The sequence below is a fragment of the Oryzias melastigma genome, linkage group LG23 (genome assembly GCF_002922805.2).
Source record: "Oryzias melastigma strain HK-1 linkage group LG23, ASM292280v2, whole genome shotgun sequence".
NCBI classification, from domain to species: domain Eukaryota; kingdom Metazoa; phylum Chordata; class Actinopteri; order Beloniformes; family Adrianichthyidae; genus Oryzias; species Oryzias melastigma.
This window is the reverse complement of record NC_050534.1, coordinates 18246682-18266008: the sequence shown is the minus strand read 5'-3', so window position 1 is coordinate 18266008 and position 19327 is coordinate 18246682. Positions and strand designations below refer to the sequence as shown.

General features: G+C 37.5%; 1 protein-coding gene across 3 annotated transcripts in view; it reads right to left on the bottom strand.

Moving 5' to 3' along the window:
• Positions 1-707: 707 nt before the first annotated feature.
• syt1a (synaptotagmin Ia) overlaps positions 708-19327 on the bottom strand; it is a 219143-nt gene continuing 200523 nt past the window's right edge. For 2 of the 3 annotated variants that reach the window (XM_024284355.2, XM_024284339.2), the window contains exons 10-11: positions 9462-9595; positions 708-3515 (exon numbers count right to left, since the gene is read on the bottom strand). In XM_024284355.2, the coding sequence (XP_024140123.1) occupies positions 3309-3515; positions 9462-9595 (341 nt within the window). In that variant the 3' untranslated portion in view covers positions 708-3308. The remainder of the gene's footprint in view (positions 3516-9461; positions 9596-19327) is intronic. The other variant, XM_024284347.2, reaches the window with a different exon arrangement.

The following is a 19327-nucleotide window of genomic DNA, read 5'->3' as shown; positions in this document are numbered from 1 at the left end:
AATACATACTTTTAAACACTTACTTTTAAAATAAATGCTTTTAAATATGTACTTTTTAAATGAATATTACATACTTTATACTTACTTTTAAAATGCATACTTTTTAAATATTCACTTTATAAACATACTTGTTTAAATACTGACTTTCTAAATACATCATTTTAAATACTTTTAAAATGCATAATTTTTTAATACTTTATAAACACATACTTGCTTAAATACTTACTTTATAAATACATTTCAAATACTTTACAGATACTTGCTTAAAAACTTAAAATACTTACTGTCTAAATACATACTTATTTAAATGAGTTTAAATATATACTTTCAAACAGTTTTTATATATTTACTTTTTAATAGTTACTTTATAAATACATACTAGCTATAAAATACTAGTTGTATTAAATACTTTTAAATACATACATGCTTAACATACTTTTTCGCATGTTTCATGAATATATTTGGTGTATTTAATCAGTTTTGACCTTCTTTTCATCTAAACATTTATTTTATTTCATAATTCCATACAGTTTGTGTCCAGGAGAAACTAAGGTCAGTTTAGTGAGAATCCATTTGAATCTCCTGAAGTTGTTGGTTCCATCAGAATCCTCTAGATGGCAGCAGTGACCTTTCAGAGTGAAGTGAACTTAGAGGTTTTTATTCTGCAGATCCAAACGTTAAAGGAGTGGAAACACGACATGATAGGCTTCTGTATCAACAGGAAATAAAACATTTTTATTGATCATTTGTGTATATGAAGTTATATAACAACAGTCAGAAAACTCCACAGAGTGAATCACTACACAAAGTGAAACGAAAACTGTAAAACACCTCATCAAAAATGAAGGTATACACAGCAAATATAACTTGTCAGCGGCCCGCTGTCGCTGCGAGCGATATGGCAGGAAAAAACACCCCAACAGTTCTACAAGATTACAGAGAAAACTTCCACACACAAAATACTCAAGCAGGCAGTTGATATACACAAAGGCAACTAGGATCTTTCTACAGCATCAGATTCTAATACTTACACAGCTTTGCTTTTGAAAGGTCAGTGTGGCTTTTCGTTGGAGAGAATCTTGTCGCACAGAGAGCTCGATTGTAAAAATTTCCTGCACACTTTGGCGGGAAACGGTGATGAGGGCAGCACTGCAGGCAGATAATGGCTTTGTAGTTTTTTTTTTTTAGACACACACCTCCTGATCCGATGTGTTCTGCAGGGCTGCCCGTCACCGGATCCCCAGACACTTCGTTTCCGCCGCTCTTCATTGAAATCTGAAGCTGTTCAGGAGTTGTTGGACCTACGGGTGGAACGAGCGGAGGCTCTGAAAGCATAATGAACCCTACCAAAGGGGTTGTGACAAATACCTGGAAAATAGGAACAAAATGACCAAAGATACTTCTCAAACAACAAAAACCCAAAGTACGACTAAGCATCTCACGGTTAAAGAAATCTACACCAACACAGTCCGTACTGTACATTCAGAGTTTCGTCTCGGATATAAAAGCGCTCTGAATCGTAAATGAGAGTAAAATGGATGAGATATATTTATTCTATCCGCATTTATTTCCAAAGTATTTACATCTTTAAGGGGACGTTGATCTGTTTTTGTTTAAACGAAGACTCCCTGAAGCGTCTGATGCTGGAACTGTTGGAGAAAACGAAACCCATAAACGGAATCTACGTGTGCTGTTGTCCTAACCGTCCTCTGGAGACTTCCTGGGGCGACGCCACCCACGCCAACACTATGGGATGGACATACGAGTATTGCACAGTGCTCAACAAAATGCTGTGTGAAGCGAACCTGCTGGGATACTTTTCCTCTCTTGGCTGCGTGTAGAAGGGGGGATGGCAGTAAACGCTACGACATCACTACGGAACAAACTCGCTACCTACTGATAATCTACGTCTCGAAGCACACACGGCAGTCACAGTGATACACAAAGCAGTCCTCAGACTCCTATGGAATGACAAGTAGCTTTTTCATAATAGTGCTATCAACAACACAATAACATTGAAAAACACTTAGAAAGTCCTCCTGAAGCTAGCATCGAGTATACGCAAGAGGTTCATGGATTCTTCTAATTGGACCCGTAGTAAAAGACACTGAATCGCAGACCATTAACTTTTACGGTTATTCTGCGCCGAATTGTCATTGCTTTTTTTCTTTTTTATCTTCGCGCGGCCGGAGGATCCCTGGCGGACAATCGTCAGCAAATGCTCGGTAAAGAATTCAAAGACATCCAGTGCAAAACAGCAGCCACATGAAAAGTTGAAACTGGCAGTAAAACATGGCTAGCTCTATTGTCACTGTGGAAAGGCAACGCAAAGCAAAGACTGCGATTCAGGGCACCACTGCAGCCAAAGACATTGTTCCCGATAAACCAAAAGCTACGACCGCTAGCAAGCGGGAGTGTGCGCGACAGCTCCCTGAAAATGGCAGTGTTTAGAAGCTCCGTCAAGGAAATGTTTCTTTCTCCGACTGAAGGCAGATCTCCCTTAAAATCATAAAAGAAAAGGCTTTAAACTGCTCAGATCGGACCAACAAAAGATCGAGTTTAAGGACACAATGGCTACAACTTGGTGCTTTTTTTCCCCCCAAACATCGGGTCACTTTTATTTTGATCGAGGCCCTCCGAAACATGAAGAAATGAAGCGCTGACCGCCTGTCCTCTACGTAGAAAACACGGTAAGAAAGCGTGTGCTTGTGTCACTTCCCCACAGAACCATAGCAGTTAATGGCCTCGTCCTCTTTTTCGGGTTTTGCCTGAATAGAGTCCGTCTTTTCTACAATGATTGAACTCAAAGCCCGGACGTCGTCCTTTAAGCTCCACTGAATTTTCTGGAATGCAATAAGGTAATAAGGTACAATTCTTAAATCCTGGGATATATAATATTGGCTTTCCTCTATATCTGCATTTACATAATTTAAAATAGAACATCTTATTAAAAACATTGAGATATACACAGATTAGGAAACGGTAACAACATATAAACACGTAAACTAGAAATCATTTTTACTTATATATACAACTGTGGTACAATAAACTCTTTCAGTCATGCGCTATCTATACAGATCATATTGCTTAAAAGAAGGGGGCTTTTGGTTGTTAAGGGCTCCGAGAGGAAATCATAGAGGAACGGAATCAAACCGGACAGAAAAAGTACAGAGCATGTCTGGGGAGTCGGTTCTGAAATCAGGAAGCGGAGACGGGTGGGCTAACATGGATGGACCCATATATCACTGAGGTATTTACACATACTGGCTAAAGAGTACTACAAGGCAGGCTGCTGAAAGGGGCCCTGCCTATTTCTTGACGGAGAGCTGAGCGTCCACCTCCTCCTCAGGCTTCAGCACGTGCCACTGGGCGATGGGTCTCCTGGGGTTGGCCAGCATGTCGGACCAGTGGCGCAGCTCCGTGCCCGAGCTGTTCAGCCCCACAAATACCTTGCCGATGGCATCGTTCTTACCGATCTTGTCATAGTCCAGAACAGTTATAACAATTTGCACTTTCTGCAGAAGGGAAGAGGATGGGCGGGGAAACAGCGGAGAAGAATCCAGGTTTACCACAGACAGAAACTCCTTCGGTCACAAAACTCGTTCAAGTTTGTCAGATTTGACTGCATATGGTCTAAAAAGATCTTTAATACGACTCGTTTACGCTCAGAAAACTGTTACCATGGACACAAGCTCCACCTCTCTTCTGATTTAAAGGAAGCCCCTAGTGGTGAGGCAAAGAACTGCAGCCTTTGATAAGATATGGATGAGAAAGAATTGACTATTTCCTAAAAATACAGATACTTGATGTAAAAAAAGGTTATGGGTAAAAATATTTAATTTATTTGTCAAAAGTGTTAATAAAGATTGTATTCTATTTAAGTAATCTTTTAGTCTATTTTTAAAGTGTTCCCAGTGGTCTTTTAATAATAATAATTATGCCGTTTTTATCCTAAATCTAAAAAAACCTGTCGTTTTCTGGGACATAATTTCTGCAGAGTGGCACGAGTTCATTAGAAATTCCCCTTTGCCTTGTGGGCGGGACTGTTGGCATGTCCCCACTTCCTCTTCCTGTTGCTGAGAGCTCAGAGAAGGGAACTTGTGCTTTTTAAATGACATTTTTTCATCTGCTCCTGACTCATAACAGTTTGAATAAAGAAATACTTAGAAATGCAATTCTAAGCTTAATTTTCTTCATATTTGCCCAACATCATCAGAAATATGCCACGAGAACACAATTTATCTTGGAGTGGATCTTTAAAAAGAAGACCAAAATTTATTTATTTTTGATTTGGGATGTCAAATTATCGCGTCAATTATGAACAATTATCACAGACAAATTGGTGCTTAATTTTTTTTTTTTTTTATTGTGTTAATCTCATTTTCAAACCCTTTTTCCTTAGCCTCAAAGACAATAACCTCAGTTTTTTTTTATAACTAAAGTAAGTTACAGTCATTAATGTCCTCAATTCTCTTAACAAGAGCCTGTACAGGTTTCGGTCTCCTGATGTCATTTTAATATATATCTGTGTGTCATCTGCGTAGCTATAATAACTAATGTTGTCGTTCTTTATAACCTGGGCCAGTGGGAGCATGTAGATATTAAACAGAAGTGGCCCCAGGATAGAGCCTTGGGGAACTCCACATGTAATTTATTTTTCTCTTTCTCAGTATTCTTTACAGAACTAACCCAAACAAGTCCAGATTTAAAAAATGACCCTTGTTTGTGTAAAAGTAGAGGTTGACTTCATAAAATTAATTATTTTTGTTGTAGTTTGATCTTTTACTGGGCAAAAATGTCAATGAGTTTGGATTATAGTTTCAATGAAAACATCTAAATGAGGATTTTTATAGCAATTTGGGGTTTAAAATGTTTGTGATTAAAATTGATTAATTTGATTATTTAATAATTAAATAACCACACAAAAAAAATTAATCACATGACAGCACTATTTCTGATTCCTAGTACTATTCTTGAAAGGAAGGAGGCCCCTAAAGGTGAGTCAAGGAACTGCAGCCTTTGATTAACACAATTTAGTTGTTCATAGAATTAAAGACTTTGTGAAAATACAATTAAAATTATGTAAAAGAGGTTTATAAGTGGAATGTTTCTTTTTTTTTTTTTTCAGTATTAGTACAAATACTTTTAGAAATATGCAGTAAAAATGTTCTTCCAGGAAAAGTAGCTAAATAAATTAATTATGTTATCAATAAGTTATTTGATTAAATCAAATATTTTCAGTTCTATTAATAAAAAAAATCCTGTTTAGATATAAAATGGGAAAGACGGTTTTGAAATATAAACAGTTTTTGAAATTAAAAATGCTAATTTAGCTTAAGAGAACATTTTAAGAAATTGACAAAAACACTGAAGAAAAACTTCAGATAAAAAATGTAAAAATTGTGTCATGAGTTTAGACCAACCAGTCATTTGGTCGTATAAACTGTTGAATCCAAACTCAAACTAGTTGTAGAAGCTTTGATGACCACAGATTACAGAGTTTCCATCATTTCAGTGAATCGGCGTAGACTCATGCACACGTTTGAGTAATAATAAGCGCCGCAGACAGGAGCCGCTCCTTCAGACGGGGATAATTAACAGGAGCGGTTATTTTCAGAGGTTTGATGGCCCAGAGGTCCGACTCTGGTGCTGCAGAGAGGAGTGACCGGGCCGTCCGCCTCTGGAGCAGAATATGAATTAGAGCACAAAGTGGCCTGATTAAGTTTCGATCCAGGCTAAGATGGAGCTGCTGCCACCTCCGCCGGCTCGGAGCGCTGCGTTTCAAACGGCAGGAATAATGCGGTGAGTAATGAAACGGAGAATGAGGCTGCTGGGGTGAGCTGTGATTTAAGGGGGACTTTCAAAGTGCTTAGCGAAGCAAAATTTGACTGGATTATCAGCAGAATCTTCTTTGAGACCTGCACTAAACTGTGATAACAACAATTACCGCGTCCAGAAGATATCAAACTACGTTTATATTCTGTTGTTGTTGTTTCCAGTGTTATCGTAACAAACAGGAAGTGGTTTGAAGAAGCCAAAATCAGCTCAGTCGTTCTAATTGTCAGAATAACCATTCTTACTGAGCTACTTCTTTTAAATGCTCTTAATAATCCTTTGCTGTTTTTTTATAACATTTTTTTCTTTAGTTTAAGTTATAAACTGACCAATCAGATGCCTCAATAAAAGTAGGTGGAGCTTGCCGGCCCTTAACGTTGACAGATTTTGTGTAGCTCGCTTTGGGGTTCAAACAAGCTCACTCCTGATTGGCGAGAGTGGTTTCCATAGAAACGATGAACCAGATCAATTTAAACCAATCATTGCTTACTGACGTCTGGCTCCAACACGGAAAAGTTCATATTGTGAGAAAATGGCCACTGAATTGACTTCATGTCGTTGGAGCCAGAAGTAAATCATCTTCTATGGATGATGTCACACTCTCTCGGTCCAGTTCTCATCTACAGTCAATGATTACAAACTTAGCATTCTTTTGGTTTGAATTTATGAGTATTTATATTTTTGATATTTTCAGATAACTCGAGATTACTGTTAAAAAACAGTAATAGAATTAACTTTTTATGGAGTTCCTGATGAGTTATGGAACAAATGATCTCAAGTATCAGAGAACGATGGGCTGGTAACTCGGCCCCTCCCCCAGAACGCTACATGAATTAAATGATCAAATTATAAAACTTTTAATCTGAAGAGCACAAACTTTTAGGATGTAAATCATTTGGTATAAAAGGCCTCACAGAACAGAACATTTTGTTTCTGCTTCTTGACGTTTAAGAGAAGAAAAAAAAACTCAACTGGAGTTTTCTCCTCAGAAGTAGCTGCAGGACGCACAGCTCAGTCGAAGCCATCACTCAACAAAATGAGTCTTCAAAAACGACGACTATCACTGCGGCGCTTTAGACGCGTCTGAATTATTGAAGGGCGAGAAGGCTGAGGAGCTGCAGGCGGGAACGGAATTCCTTCGTTTGTGTTCGACGGTCGGCGGATTCAAAGAACTGAGGAATCTGATTTAACTGCTTAAAGGAAGAATATTTTGGGGGTTTTGCAACTTTAAGGTTTCAGATTTTGAATTCTGAATGAGGCTCTGAAATAGAACATCGAAGCTGTTTTGACTAATTTTCAACTACGACGGAGTATTACTGAAAATATACAAAATAAAAAATGAATTACGACTAAACTCATAACTGTACTAGAAAAAAATGCAAAACTGTTAAATTATAAGAGATAAAGTCAAAGATTTACAAATCTAAAAGTAATACATTTATTTTATTATTTATACATTTTAACTGTTAAATTACCAGAATAAATTTTTAGATCTAAAAATTTTAATTTAACAAATTTAGAAAATTTGGAACTTTAAAACACGTACATTTACAAAAAGTCAAAATTTACAGGAAGAAAGTCAAACCTGTTAAATTACCAGAAACATGTTTCAGATTTACGCCTTTAAAAAATAAAACATTTATGACTTTAAATCTGGTCAATTAACAACTTTAAAACACGCACTTTTACGGGGAAAAAGTAAGACATTTATAGAAAAAAAAGTAAATTGTTAAATTACCAAAATAAATCTCATACATTTATAAGTTAAAAAAAAGTACATTTAAAAGTAAAAAATAGGAAAAATGTCGTATGTTTACAGGAAAAAAGCTGAGAAAAGAAATCCTGCGTGTTCATTTAGGACTAAAGTTATGATTTCAAACTTTTTAAATGTACAAGTTCAAACAATTTACATATACAAGGAAGAAATTATAAATTTATGAGATTTAAAATCAAATACTGTTAAAAAAGTATATTCACGAAAAAAAGACATAACTTTTAAATTACCAGAGTAAAGTTGTAGATTTACGACTTTAAAAAAAACAAATAAATTTACGATAAAAAAGTCTTACATTTACAGAAAAAAATATATAAATTTATAGGAAAAAAAGTCACAACTGTTAAATGACCAGAGTGAAAGGAATACTTTTATGATATTAAAGCTAGTAAATTCACAACTTAAAAAAACACAAATGTTTACGAGAAAAAAGTAAAATTTGTGAGAAAAATATATTCCTTTTAAGGAAAAAGAGTCATACATTTAGAAAAAGTCAACTGTTGATTTACCAGAATAAAATGATATATTTATGATTTTAAAAGTAACACATTTATTATTTTAAATCTTGTAAAGTTACAACTTAAAAATAGGAACATTTATCAGAAAAAAAGTCATAAATTTCTGAAAGAGAAAGTCAGAAATTTATGAGAAAAGACCGTAACGTTTTTCTGTTTTTTTTATAGCCGTGTTAGAAGATGAAGGATATGGAGAATTTCGTGAAGTTTTACTTCCAGAAAGGTTCAAGGTTTCATAAAGAAATTCTGAATTCTGAAAGAAGAATTTGTCAGAAACTGGACCTCTGTAAGCTGAAGCGTTACACGGACTTGGAGGAGATCTCGTCTTGGAAACAGAAACTGTGATCCTCTTTTTTTTGTTGACCCTCAAGTCATAAATGTACAAGAATAAACTCTTAAATTTACAATTTTAATCTGGAAATATAACTTTTTTCTTTTTGGGAGGCCATAATACTCCATTGTATTTAACCATCTGTTTATAGAGTTGATTTTCATAAAGTTGTTAATGTTATAAGGATAAAATCAAAGCAGATTAGAGACAAAAATCATATTTTTACCCTTTTTTTTGTTCTATAAATGCATTTCATTTATTTATTTATATGTTTATTTATTTCCATAAACACAGAAGCTGCATGTTACCTGGATAAACAGGATAAACGGAGCAGCAGAATAGAACTGTTGTGACCTAAAGCAACACAGTGTGTAACTGCAGAGCCCCACGGCTGTGTTGGTTTTCAGCCTTCGCTGATAAAGAGGATGTTTAAACAGCTCATTAGTTCAACATTTACACCAGCTCAGAGCGTTTGCTCTGTCAAAGTCAAACGACTGTTTTTAAGTGTTAAATAACCTTTCAAGCGTTCAATAATTCAAACTCCACGACAGGTTTACGAGTCAATCAATGCCAGAGTGCTGACGTGAAACATGAACCCTGTGATTTGCGTCTTTATGAATCTAACTTGTGTTTTTCATCTTTTTGAGTTTACACGTTCATTTTCTCGCTTCTTCTCTAAAAAAGACTCGTAATTGTCGCTGTACGAACATCCAGCTCTGCGATGATGTGCACGCTAATCACTGCAGGAATAAATGCCACAGGCAATAACGAGTGCAGAGAATCACATCCACTAAGGAATTGGCTTGACAAATTGTAAAACTGAAGCTGATTTAAGCTGAATTGACTTTGATTATACTGTTATGATGAAAAACCACTAAACTGATTATTTGCTAAATGAGCTCTCACTTATCAATGCTAATGCGCGGCAAACTGCTGTTGAACAAATTTGCTTAAACCAAATGTTCCATAATTGTCTGGATGTGAGGAGTAAAAGGAGGAGGGATACCTGGATTTGTTCAAACGGGACTTCGAAGCTAAAGGACTCGTTGTAGTAAGGGTTCAGGGTGTTCTTCTTGATTGTCGTCTTCTTCTTCTTCAGCCTCTTGCCGTTTTGCATCAGGTGGATCTTCACATATGGATCTAAAACAAAAAGAGTGATAAGATATTTAAATGTGTTAAAACTGAAACTTTTAGTGTCGTCTGTTTCTTATCTTAAGTGCAAACAAAGTTGGTTTTACTGTAACCGTTTACACAATTAATCAAGCGGATTCTGAAGCAGACTTGAGGTGATAGTCGACACTTTATGTAAGTTAAAAGCAAATTACAGTTGTTGTTGTTTTGCAAAACACAAATCATCTATTGAAACAAAACTGTGACCCAAAAATCAATGTTTGAACCGAATCGAAGGGAAAGTCAATCGTAGAATCTCTCGGCATCCGGTATATTTTCTAAAAACTAAATGTTCCGCTATCCTCACCGTTTTCCCCGTGGTGTAAACATCATGTGATACGCGGTCACAGTGTGTAGGAGAGCGTCACATCGGTTATTTAACACAAGTGTTGTGAATATAGTTTGTTTTCTATTTTCTAATCAATGCTTTTCATTTTTTCTGAATTTAAAATATTTGTTTTGTTCTGTATTTTTCACAATCTATGCTTAAAATAAACCAATCAATCAATCAATCAATATAATCCAAAATCACAGCAGAATGAGGGTCTGTATACTGGTGTTTCCTACATGAACGGCGGGTTATGGTGTGAATCTACGTAAGTTCGGAGTCTCAGGAGGTCGTCAGCAGAGCCGAGCCAACGTGAGTCATCTGGACCGCACCAGTGGATGCAGTGTGAGTGCAGAGTTAAAAGTTTTTGGACTATTTTTGTATTTATAACATTTTTTTTTTTATGCTATTTTGGAGTTTAGCTAATATTTAAGCTACATGCTAGCTATTATGGCTAATTTATTTTTTTTTTGGCTAATTTAGTGTTTAGCTAATATGTTGGCAACAATCAAGCTATTATGGCTAATTTAGATTTTTTTTTTGGGGGGGGGCTATTTTGGTACTTCGCTAATATGTCAGTTACATGCTAGCTAGTATGGCTAACTTAGTCGTTTTTATGTTTTTTAGGCTACTATGGAGTTTAGCTAACATTTTAGCTTCATACTAGCTATTTTGGCTGGTTTAGATTTTTTTTTTGTTTTTTGAGCCATTTTGGTGTTTAGCTAATATTTTAGCTTCATGCTAGCTATTATGGCTAATTAATCTTTTTTTTCATTTTTTTTAGACAAATTGGAGTTTAGTTAATATTTCAGCTTCATACTAACTGTTTTGGCATAACTATTTTTTTTGTTTTTTAGGCTAATTTCGTGTTTAGCTAATATGTCAGCAACATTCAAGCTATTATGGCTAATTAATCTTTTTTTTCATTTTTTTTAGACAAATTGGAGTTTAGTTAATATTTCAGCTTCATACTAACTGTTTTGGCATAACTATTTTTTTTGTTTTTTTAGGATAATTTCGTGTTTAGGTAATATGTCAGCATCATTCAAGCTATTATGGCTAATTTAGATTTTGGGGTGGGGGGGGTATTTTGGTATTTCGCTAATATTTTAGCTTCATGCTAGCTATTATGGCTAATTAGGTATTTTTTCAGTTTTTAAGGCTACTATGGAGTTTAGCTAATATATTAGCTTCATACTAGCTATTTTTGGCTAATTTAGATTTTTTTTTGTTTTTTGGGCCACTTTGGTGTTTAGCTAATATTTCAGCTGCATGCTAGCTATTATGGCTAATTTAATCTTTTTTTCATTTTTTAGACAAATTTGGAGTTTAGCTAATATGTCAGCAACATTCAAGCTATTATGGCTAATTTTGATTTTTTTTTGGTGGGGGGGGGTATTTTGGTATTTCGCTAATATTTCAGCTGCATTTGCTATTATGGCTAACTTAGGCTTTTTTCAGTTTTTTGTCAGTTATTTTGGAGTATAGCTAATACTTCAGCTGCATTCTAGCTGTTTTGGCTAATTTAGTTTTTTTTTTTTTTTTAGGCCTAAATTAATCTTTTTTAGCTATCAACTTAGCATCTTTAGAAATTGTCACTAGCATCTTAATTCGGCCTAATTCAGCTTACAGCATTCACACAAGCATTATCACAGTTAATGGTGTACATCTACTTTTTTGTTAGTTTAAACCTATTGATGATTTAGATGTCTGCTTTACATCCAGTTTGCTCATAACCTGATAAGTCGACTAATCTGAAAAAATAATCAGTGATTAGTCGACTATGGCAGCTCTAATTGATGGAGACCATTTTTCTCTATTCAGAACGATACAAATGCCGAGTCATCATTAGCCTGGATGCAGAAGGACGGCTGTACGTCCTTGTGTGTGTTTACAGCTCTCTGTTAGCCTTCTCCTCTCAAGAGCCCTCATTGTTATCCACCAAATGCCATGTCAAGTGGCACCGAGAGCTCGTCCATCTTTATCCACTCTGCAGCCATCATGTGGAGCATGTTTGAAAACAGACGCTGCTCTTGTTTAATTTGTTTACATTCTGGAAATCATTAAGAAGGCGACTTTTCACTCAAATGTGAAATAAAACCCATGTTTTTTAAGCGTTAATGGACTCATTACAAAAGAGGGCAGAGAGTTAATTCACAGGAAGTCTAATGAGTCCGGCGACAGCGGGGGACCAACGTAACGAGGTCCACTGCAATTTTCCTGTGGCACACGACACAAAGTAATGAAAGACTGCTCTATTAGGAGCGTGTGATGATATTGTCCATTCAGGCGCCTCCTCACCTCAAAGTCAGGAAAGTGTGGATTCATGGAAACAATGAGAAAACCACTTTGTTCCTCATCACTACCTGGATCTCCACTCAACGCAGCAGCGTCTGATGCTCCAAACAAACAGAAAACATGGGTTGTAATCCACCGATGAGGAGAAATTGAGGGAAAAAAAAATTCAGAACCCCAAATGTGGAGTCGGTAACCATGGCGACGGACTCTGTGAACTTGACCTGCTTTACTGGCGAGTTGGCTTTAATTCTTCAGTGATTCTTCTTAAGGTGAGTTTGTTCCTGAATTTGATCGCTTCACTTCCTTGTTCATAACGTCTTCATCTATAATGTGGAGACGCTTACACGCATCAAACGACGCGTCTTAATGAAATTACACTTTCAGTAACTAAACTTCTCAGACAGAAGGATTTGCTGCTCGGCGATTCTCCCTCTTTAGTGTTTGGTTTCTTTCTTCTGCTGACCTGAAAGCTGCTCTCCATTTTCTCATCAGTGCTGTGGTTGCATTAAAGACACAATATTGATTTGAGAGGAAAAACAGAATAAAGGGGCTCATCCAATGTTTTCAGTTGGTAGTAAATAAAATTATTTCCTGAATTTCATTCATCCTGCACTTTAATCAAACCCAAAAAAGTTCTAAATGGACAATCTTAGTCTGAATGTGGAACATTAATAAAAATATCTAAACAAAATAGATATTATGTGTATTGTTGTCATATTTATTGTGAGATCAAGTTTAAAAACACATATATGTTTTTTCCTTTGAGATAATTTCTAGAAAGTTTGTAAATAAAACCAAACAACCTAAAAAGGAGAATTCCACCATTTTGTCTCAAATATTTATCATAAATATGATTAAACTGTTTTAAAAAATCATGAAAATTTACTAAAGGGATTTCTTCCAATGTCTTCCACCATTTACAGGAGAAAGATCAGATAATAAAACTTGATTTTCATCTTTGAAGTACAAGTTTAGCCTCTTTTTGAAACGTAAGGTGATATTTTCTTCATGATCCAAATGCAGTATGAGAGGTGTAACAACATTAAGACTATTAACATATAAATAATATTAATATTTGGTATTCGATTTTTTTCATTTTGTTTATTATTTTCGTTTTTATTTTTTTATTTTGCTTGTTTCACTGTCTTTTTTTGTGTTTTAAGAACTGCAGGCTTAAAAAAACAAATCCTCTGCCTGCCTACATGTGTCTGTATTATTTTTGATGTTGTTGCTATTGTTTTATTTAATATTACTATCCACCACATCTGTCATATTGCATGTACTTTACTATTAACATGTAAATAAATAAGTAAATGGATAAAATAATTACTTAGCTAAAAACATTCATCTTAGTTTAAAGTTGCATTCACACCGAACACGTTTGGCGTGACAAATTTGCGGGCCCCGCCCCTCTTTTGTTGCGCTACAAGTTCGCTGCTCGTCGACTGTCAAACGAATTTGTTCCTGAGCCTCACGCTGCGGCTGCATGTGGGAGGAGCTACCAGTTAATGTTTTCAGTATGATCGCTATAAGGAAAAGTGTCTGTGGATATCTCATTTAAAATGTGCGGAAGACACAAATGATGTTGAGAAATAAAGTTTATTTATTATGAAGAGTTCTAAGAAAACATCAGTAATCATGTCTCCATGTTTGGGTTTGTATGATTAATAACAAAAGATTTTCAGGAGGCTGTGTCTGTACGACAGCCACTTCCTCTGTGTTTCTGTGTCTCTGTGGCTGAGCTTGAAGGCTCTCTTAGTATTAATCCCATAAAAAATAAGGAGAGCTTTTTCCTTTCACTGAAAACGTCACATGCCCAAAGCTGAGTTCCTGATTGGAGGATGTGATGCAGCGACCTTTCAAACTTCAGGTATTTAGATTTTGACTGCCTGATTCGCACCTCGTCGCTAAAAATTGAGCAGCTGGTAGACCTTCACGCCGCACCAGTCGCTCAAATCGCGTCGCCAGACTTCAGATCGTCTCTGTTCCATTGACTTAACATTGAAACTGGCCGCCTCCGCCACGCGTTCGGTGTGACTGCACCTTAAGAATCTGCCCTTGGGTTAAAGATGTGATCTGATCCAAAGTGAAAAAAAAAATCTTGATTTTCTCCATATAGTTTTGGAACTAAAGTATCCTGAGGGAAAAAGGGAATTTGAAGATGAAGATAACTTCCTCTACCAACTGAACTGTGTCTGCATTAACAAGAAGTAAAACTCCAAATCTGATCCAAATATTACCTGATGAAACGCAGATCTGCAGGATAATCTGGATTATCTAAGGATAGTCATTTTAATGCTGAAAAATGTTGGAGACCTGTGATATTTCCAGCTAAAAAACAAGCTTAGTTCCTCTAATCTTTCATCCAATTTGGGAGGAATAAGGAGCCGGCTCCGAGTGATGGACTCGAGCGGGGCGGTTGTTATGAAAATGGAGGGAAAACAGCGAACAGAGGCAGAGATTGAAAAGTAGCAGAATAAATAGATGACAGGGAGTAAAAAGGTAACATGCTCCTAATGGAGTGGGTGTCCATTATTACTCTCCTGCTGAGTGGAGCTGAAGAGCGGGGATGAGGAGGAAAAAAAAAAGAAAAACCAGCAGAAGAAGGTCTGCGTGAGCAGGCTGTCACTTCCTGAACAACACAAATGTATCAGAGCTTCTGAACGAGGACTTTATGAAGCTTTAGCTGTTCAGTTAAAAAAAGTTCTCTCATATGACACATTTCTGTCTAAAAAACAGACAAGAAATGGACAAAAACTTAAATAAAAAGCTGTATTCATATTTAAGCCTCTTTTAGGGAAGTTTATGGTTTTAAAGAAAGAAAAATAGCCAGAATAACAGCTGAAAGACATTTTTCTCTCTTTAAAAGGTCATTTTGATTCCCGATCAAGCATGAATAATTTAAAGGAGCTGTAATTGTCTTTTAAAGAATAAAAATTTAAATCCATACCAATCTGTTAAGAGTTAGGAGCTGTGAGTGTGGATGTTTTAGAAGTCAGAGACCTGAGATCATGCAGGATGTTTCTGATTCAGGAAATCATTCCAGTACAAATTATGAACATCATTTCTATTCTATTTTTTTCCACGTGTATGTGTTGCATTTTTTAGTCAACAGTTGTTGTAATTTGAGTAATTTCTCTAACAAGCTGGAGTCACTTCTGGCGCTGCTGTGGGATAAACGGCGAGGTTGAGCATTAAAAATGCACATTTCTGCCATTTTGAGCTAGAAACACTGACCGGACTGCATTAAATGAGCTGAACAAAGCTTGCAGCTGTGTGTGGTGGGGGATCACCAGAGGCAGAGATGTCTTAAACGCTTCAAATCTGCTTCATTTGAGCACACATGTCCTCGTCTGTCTCTATCCCTGATGCTCAAATATTTTTGAGAAGGGGATCGGTTCAAAAATCTTGTAATTTAAAATAAAAAAAGTCTGCATGACAGCAGCTGACTCCTTTGTTTTTAATTGTCTCAGAAAAACACAAAGCAGCAGCTGAATGGGATCAAGCCAGATAACCTTTTTCTGATGCAGAGAAAGAAACACCTGCGGCGCCGCATCACCGCTATCCAGATGCTCTTATCTTCGCCGCCAGCAGATGACGGTTTGGCCTCTCTGAGATTCGGGGGAGTCGTCCTACCTCACATCCCGGCCCCCTTCTACCGTTTTCATCCCAGATGGATGTAATCTCTCCCCATTTTATGGATGAAAGGCGGCTCTTGTGATGCAAGAGCGCCTCCGTGCGTATTTGAACAGCGTTCAGGCTCGCCTGCGCCGTCCTGGGGGTTACTCATCCGAGTCCTGGATCCTGGCCACGGTTTATGAGGGGACGCACCGCCAATGGTCCGTGGACTTCCCTCAGGAAGCTCAGCGCGGGTTTGTGAGTAAACGGGGAGCTCTGAGCCAAATCTGCTGCAGAGTTAAGCAGAGCTACTGAAGCTGTCTCATTTTAAAGTGGTTACTTACACATAGACTATCAAGCTGTGATTAAATGCCAGCTGGGACTCATTTGGATTAATCTAGTGGTGAGGAGACTTACTGCAGGCTACAGTACAGAGATTTCCAAGAAGATACCGACTTCCCTTCAAGTGTTCTTTCCGTGCTCATCAAGCACAACCGTGGTAGGCATTCGCAAATGAACGCCAATGCAGCCAAGTTAAATATAGCTGCGTGGCTTTTCTCCTGTCAGTCTGGATTTTCCACAGTGGGTGCATCCAGGGGTGACTGTGGAGAAGCGGCTCGCAGGTTCCTCAGGGTACGAGCACTGACTGTGAAATTTATCTTCAGGGTTCAAACCGCCGGCATCGGTTGGGCCTCTGATTTTCTTGCTTGTGGGATGTAACTTTCACAATTGGCTAAATCATTTTTGCATCTCTGTTTTATTGTTTTAGTAAACTGGGTGAAAAGGAACAAACATTAATGATTTCAAACCTTCCTTTCTGCAGGGCGACATTGGAAAAAGCTTAAAAATGTCAGTCGAAAATGTTTGTACGCCCAAGAATAAGTCACATTTTTTGCATAGCTTAGTCATATATCTGATTTTTAAAAATTTAAGTTGGCTCATATATTCATTATTTGCCCACTAACAACCACCAGGGGGCACTGTGGGTGTGTGTTTAAGTATCAAAGTAAAAGAAAAGGCACCACTCAGTCTGATCAGCGGATGGCGTCAAAAACAAACCTGGAGAATTGGATCCTTCTCTAGTTTATGGACACATTTTTGGACAAGCGTTGAATTTGGCGCGTATCGATAGAACGCCACTGGAGGAAAACTTGGAGCGTGAAACGCGTTCGGTGGAATGCAAGGCCCAATCCAAATTCTTCCCTTCTCCCTTCCCCTTCATTTGAAGTGGCAGTTTAAGTGGAGGTGTGTCCGAGATTATTATTTCTCTAAATTTCACCCTCCAAACAGACGTCTAACGTCCTCTGTTTGTGAGGGTAAACCGCGTCACTGAGAAGCACTTTTCTTCACGTGGATGCGCTCGGAGACACCGAAGTTTACATTTAAAAGTAAGTTATGACTTTTGATTGTAGTTCAACCTTTTTAAAGTCATAAAACCGCTGTTATATATATTCAAGTGCTGGAAGCTCCGCGCTAACGATAGCGGACCGGGAATTTTTGATGACGTCATCGAAAGAAAGTTGTGTCCAAAAAACAGTATTATCCACTATTTTTTCATATCCCTCCGTTTGGAGGGATAAATTAGGGTAAGGGAAGAATTTGGAATGCACCCAACAATATGCTGGGCTTGGCAGAGTAGTTCAGAAGCAAAAGTGTGACTTTAATAGGATTTTTTCTTCGTTATTAAGCATTTTTTTCCTGCTGTGACTACTACCACTCTGGAGCTACTTGTAATCCAAAAATACGTCAACATAAGCCTCGTTTCCACTGAGCGGTAAGGTATTTTGAGTGTTTCCATTGTAAAATGGACCCATTAAACAGTACCGGTTGTAGGTCCACAAAGAGGGGAACACAATATTTGGGCCGGAGCCACTAAAGCCACCTGTTGATTGAAAGAAAGTGATAAAAGCGCCAATATAGCGCTCATTTAAACTAATGTTTCAGATAGATAAAAACTTGATTAATCCTACAAGGGGAAACTGGTGGTGGTAGGGCAACACATCCAAAGACAAGTTGCTCAGAAATGGGCGACAGCCACAAAATTCTGGCGGCACCAGAGAGAATACAGGATATGATTTCAAGAATCAAACATCTTGGATCAGTCGCAGTAGAACGGCACAGATTGAAGTACAAATAAAACACATTGAGATTAATCGACATTGATTCACAAACAGAGGGAGCCTAGAGAGTCACCAAGGCGTTGAAATCTGGAGAAAGGGTCATGGAGACTGGAGGAATGATGGTTTCCATGACAACCGGCTCTGCTTATCGACTTTGAGCGGATTTGTTTTTGTTTGGCCGAGGGAGTGTGTCCTTGGCCCGGGAACGTCCAATTAGAGATTATTGTTTAGGCACAGGCAGATACTGCTTTGTGGCAGAATAGTCTCTCATCCAGGTCAATTTTCATGGGTTCCTCCAAGTCGAACCGTAACTCGCTCCACGATGGTTTCCAACGTTTGTGAGCATTTTATGGCGGTATTCTTCTTAGCTAAAATCTTCTTTTAAACAACATTAAATTCCGGTTATGGACCACTCCTTACAGTGGAAACGAGGTTATGAACACCTTTGCATCCGTCATACCTGCCGGTCACTTCCGGTTTCAGGGATTCAGACGTAAAATCCTGCAATTCAAACCATGTTTGATTCTGGATTTTCATACTCTCGTCTTGTGGAGATGAAATGAGAGCGAGACAGGCTGTCTTTTATTTTTTTATGCTTCCAAGGACATGGAGAGATAATCCTCTGGCTGTCACTTTCTCTAAGCATTGTGGGAATCAACATTAACAACAGGCGTCCTCCTCACAGACACCGTTTGGGTGATTTCTCTCCACAACTTCTTCGGTACTGAATGTCCTCGTAGTGTTTTGTGTTGAACAAATGTCCACAGCTCCTCGCTCCCACCGCCAGCTGCTCTTCTTCTACCAAAAACCCATTCTCTATTTCTCTGATGCCACGCCCCTTCAAATACTTCTTAAAATATTGAAATTGGTTTAGTGCTCTCAATAATTCTGAAATGTGGACATCAATCTGAGTTAGAAACAATGGATAAAGAACTGCGTGAGCGTGACGTCATCTACAGAAAATTGCTGACTTCGGGCCCAAACAAAGTCAATTCAGTTGCCATTTTTTTGTGATACGAACGCCGCCATGCCGGCGCCAGACATCATCAATATATAGTGATTGATCAGTGTGAGTCACTGTTTCTATGGCAACCCCTCTTCCCAATTAGGAGGGAGCTTGTTTGAAGTTTACACATCATCCCCTGGAAAGCGGGCGACGAAAAAATTCTTTGAGCGGCTCCACCTACTGTTATTGAGGCATCTGATTGGTCAGTTTATATCTTAAAGAACTTGAATTTTCAAGAAATTGAATGTAAATAAAACAGACAAACCTCTGTCTTAAGTGAACTTTTTTCACCTCTTTCTTCCTATTTTGACTTTAAAGTTGTTCCTGAGGGC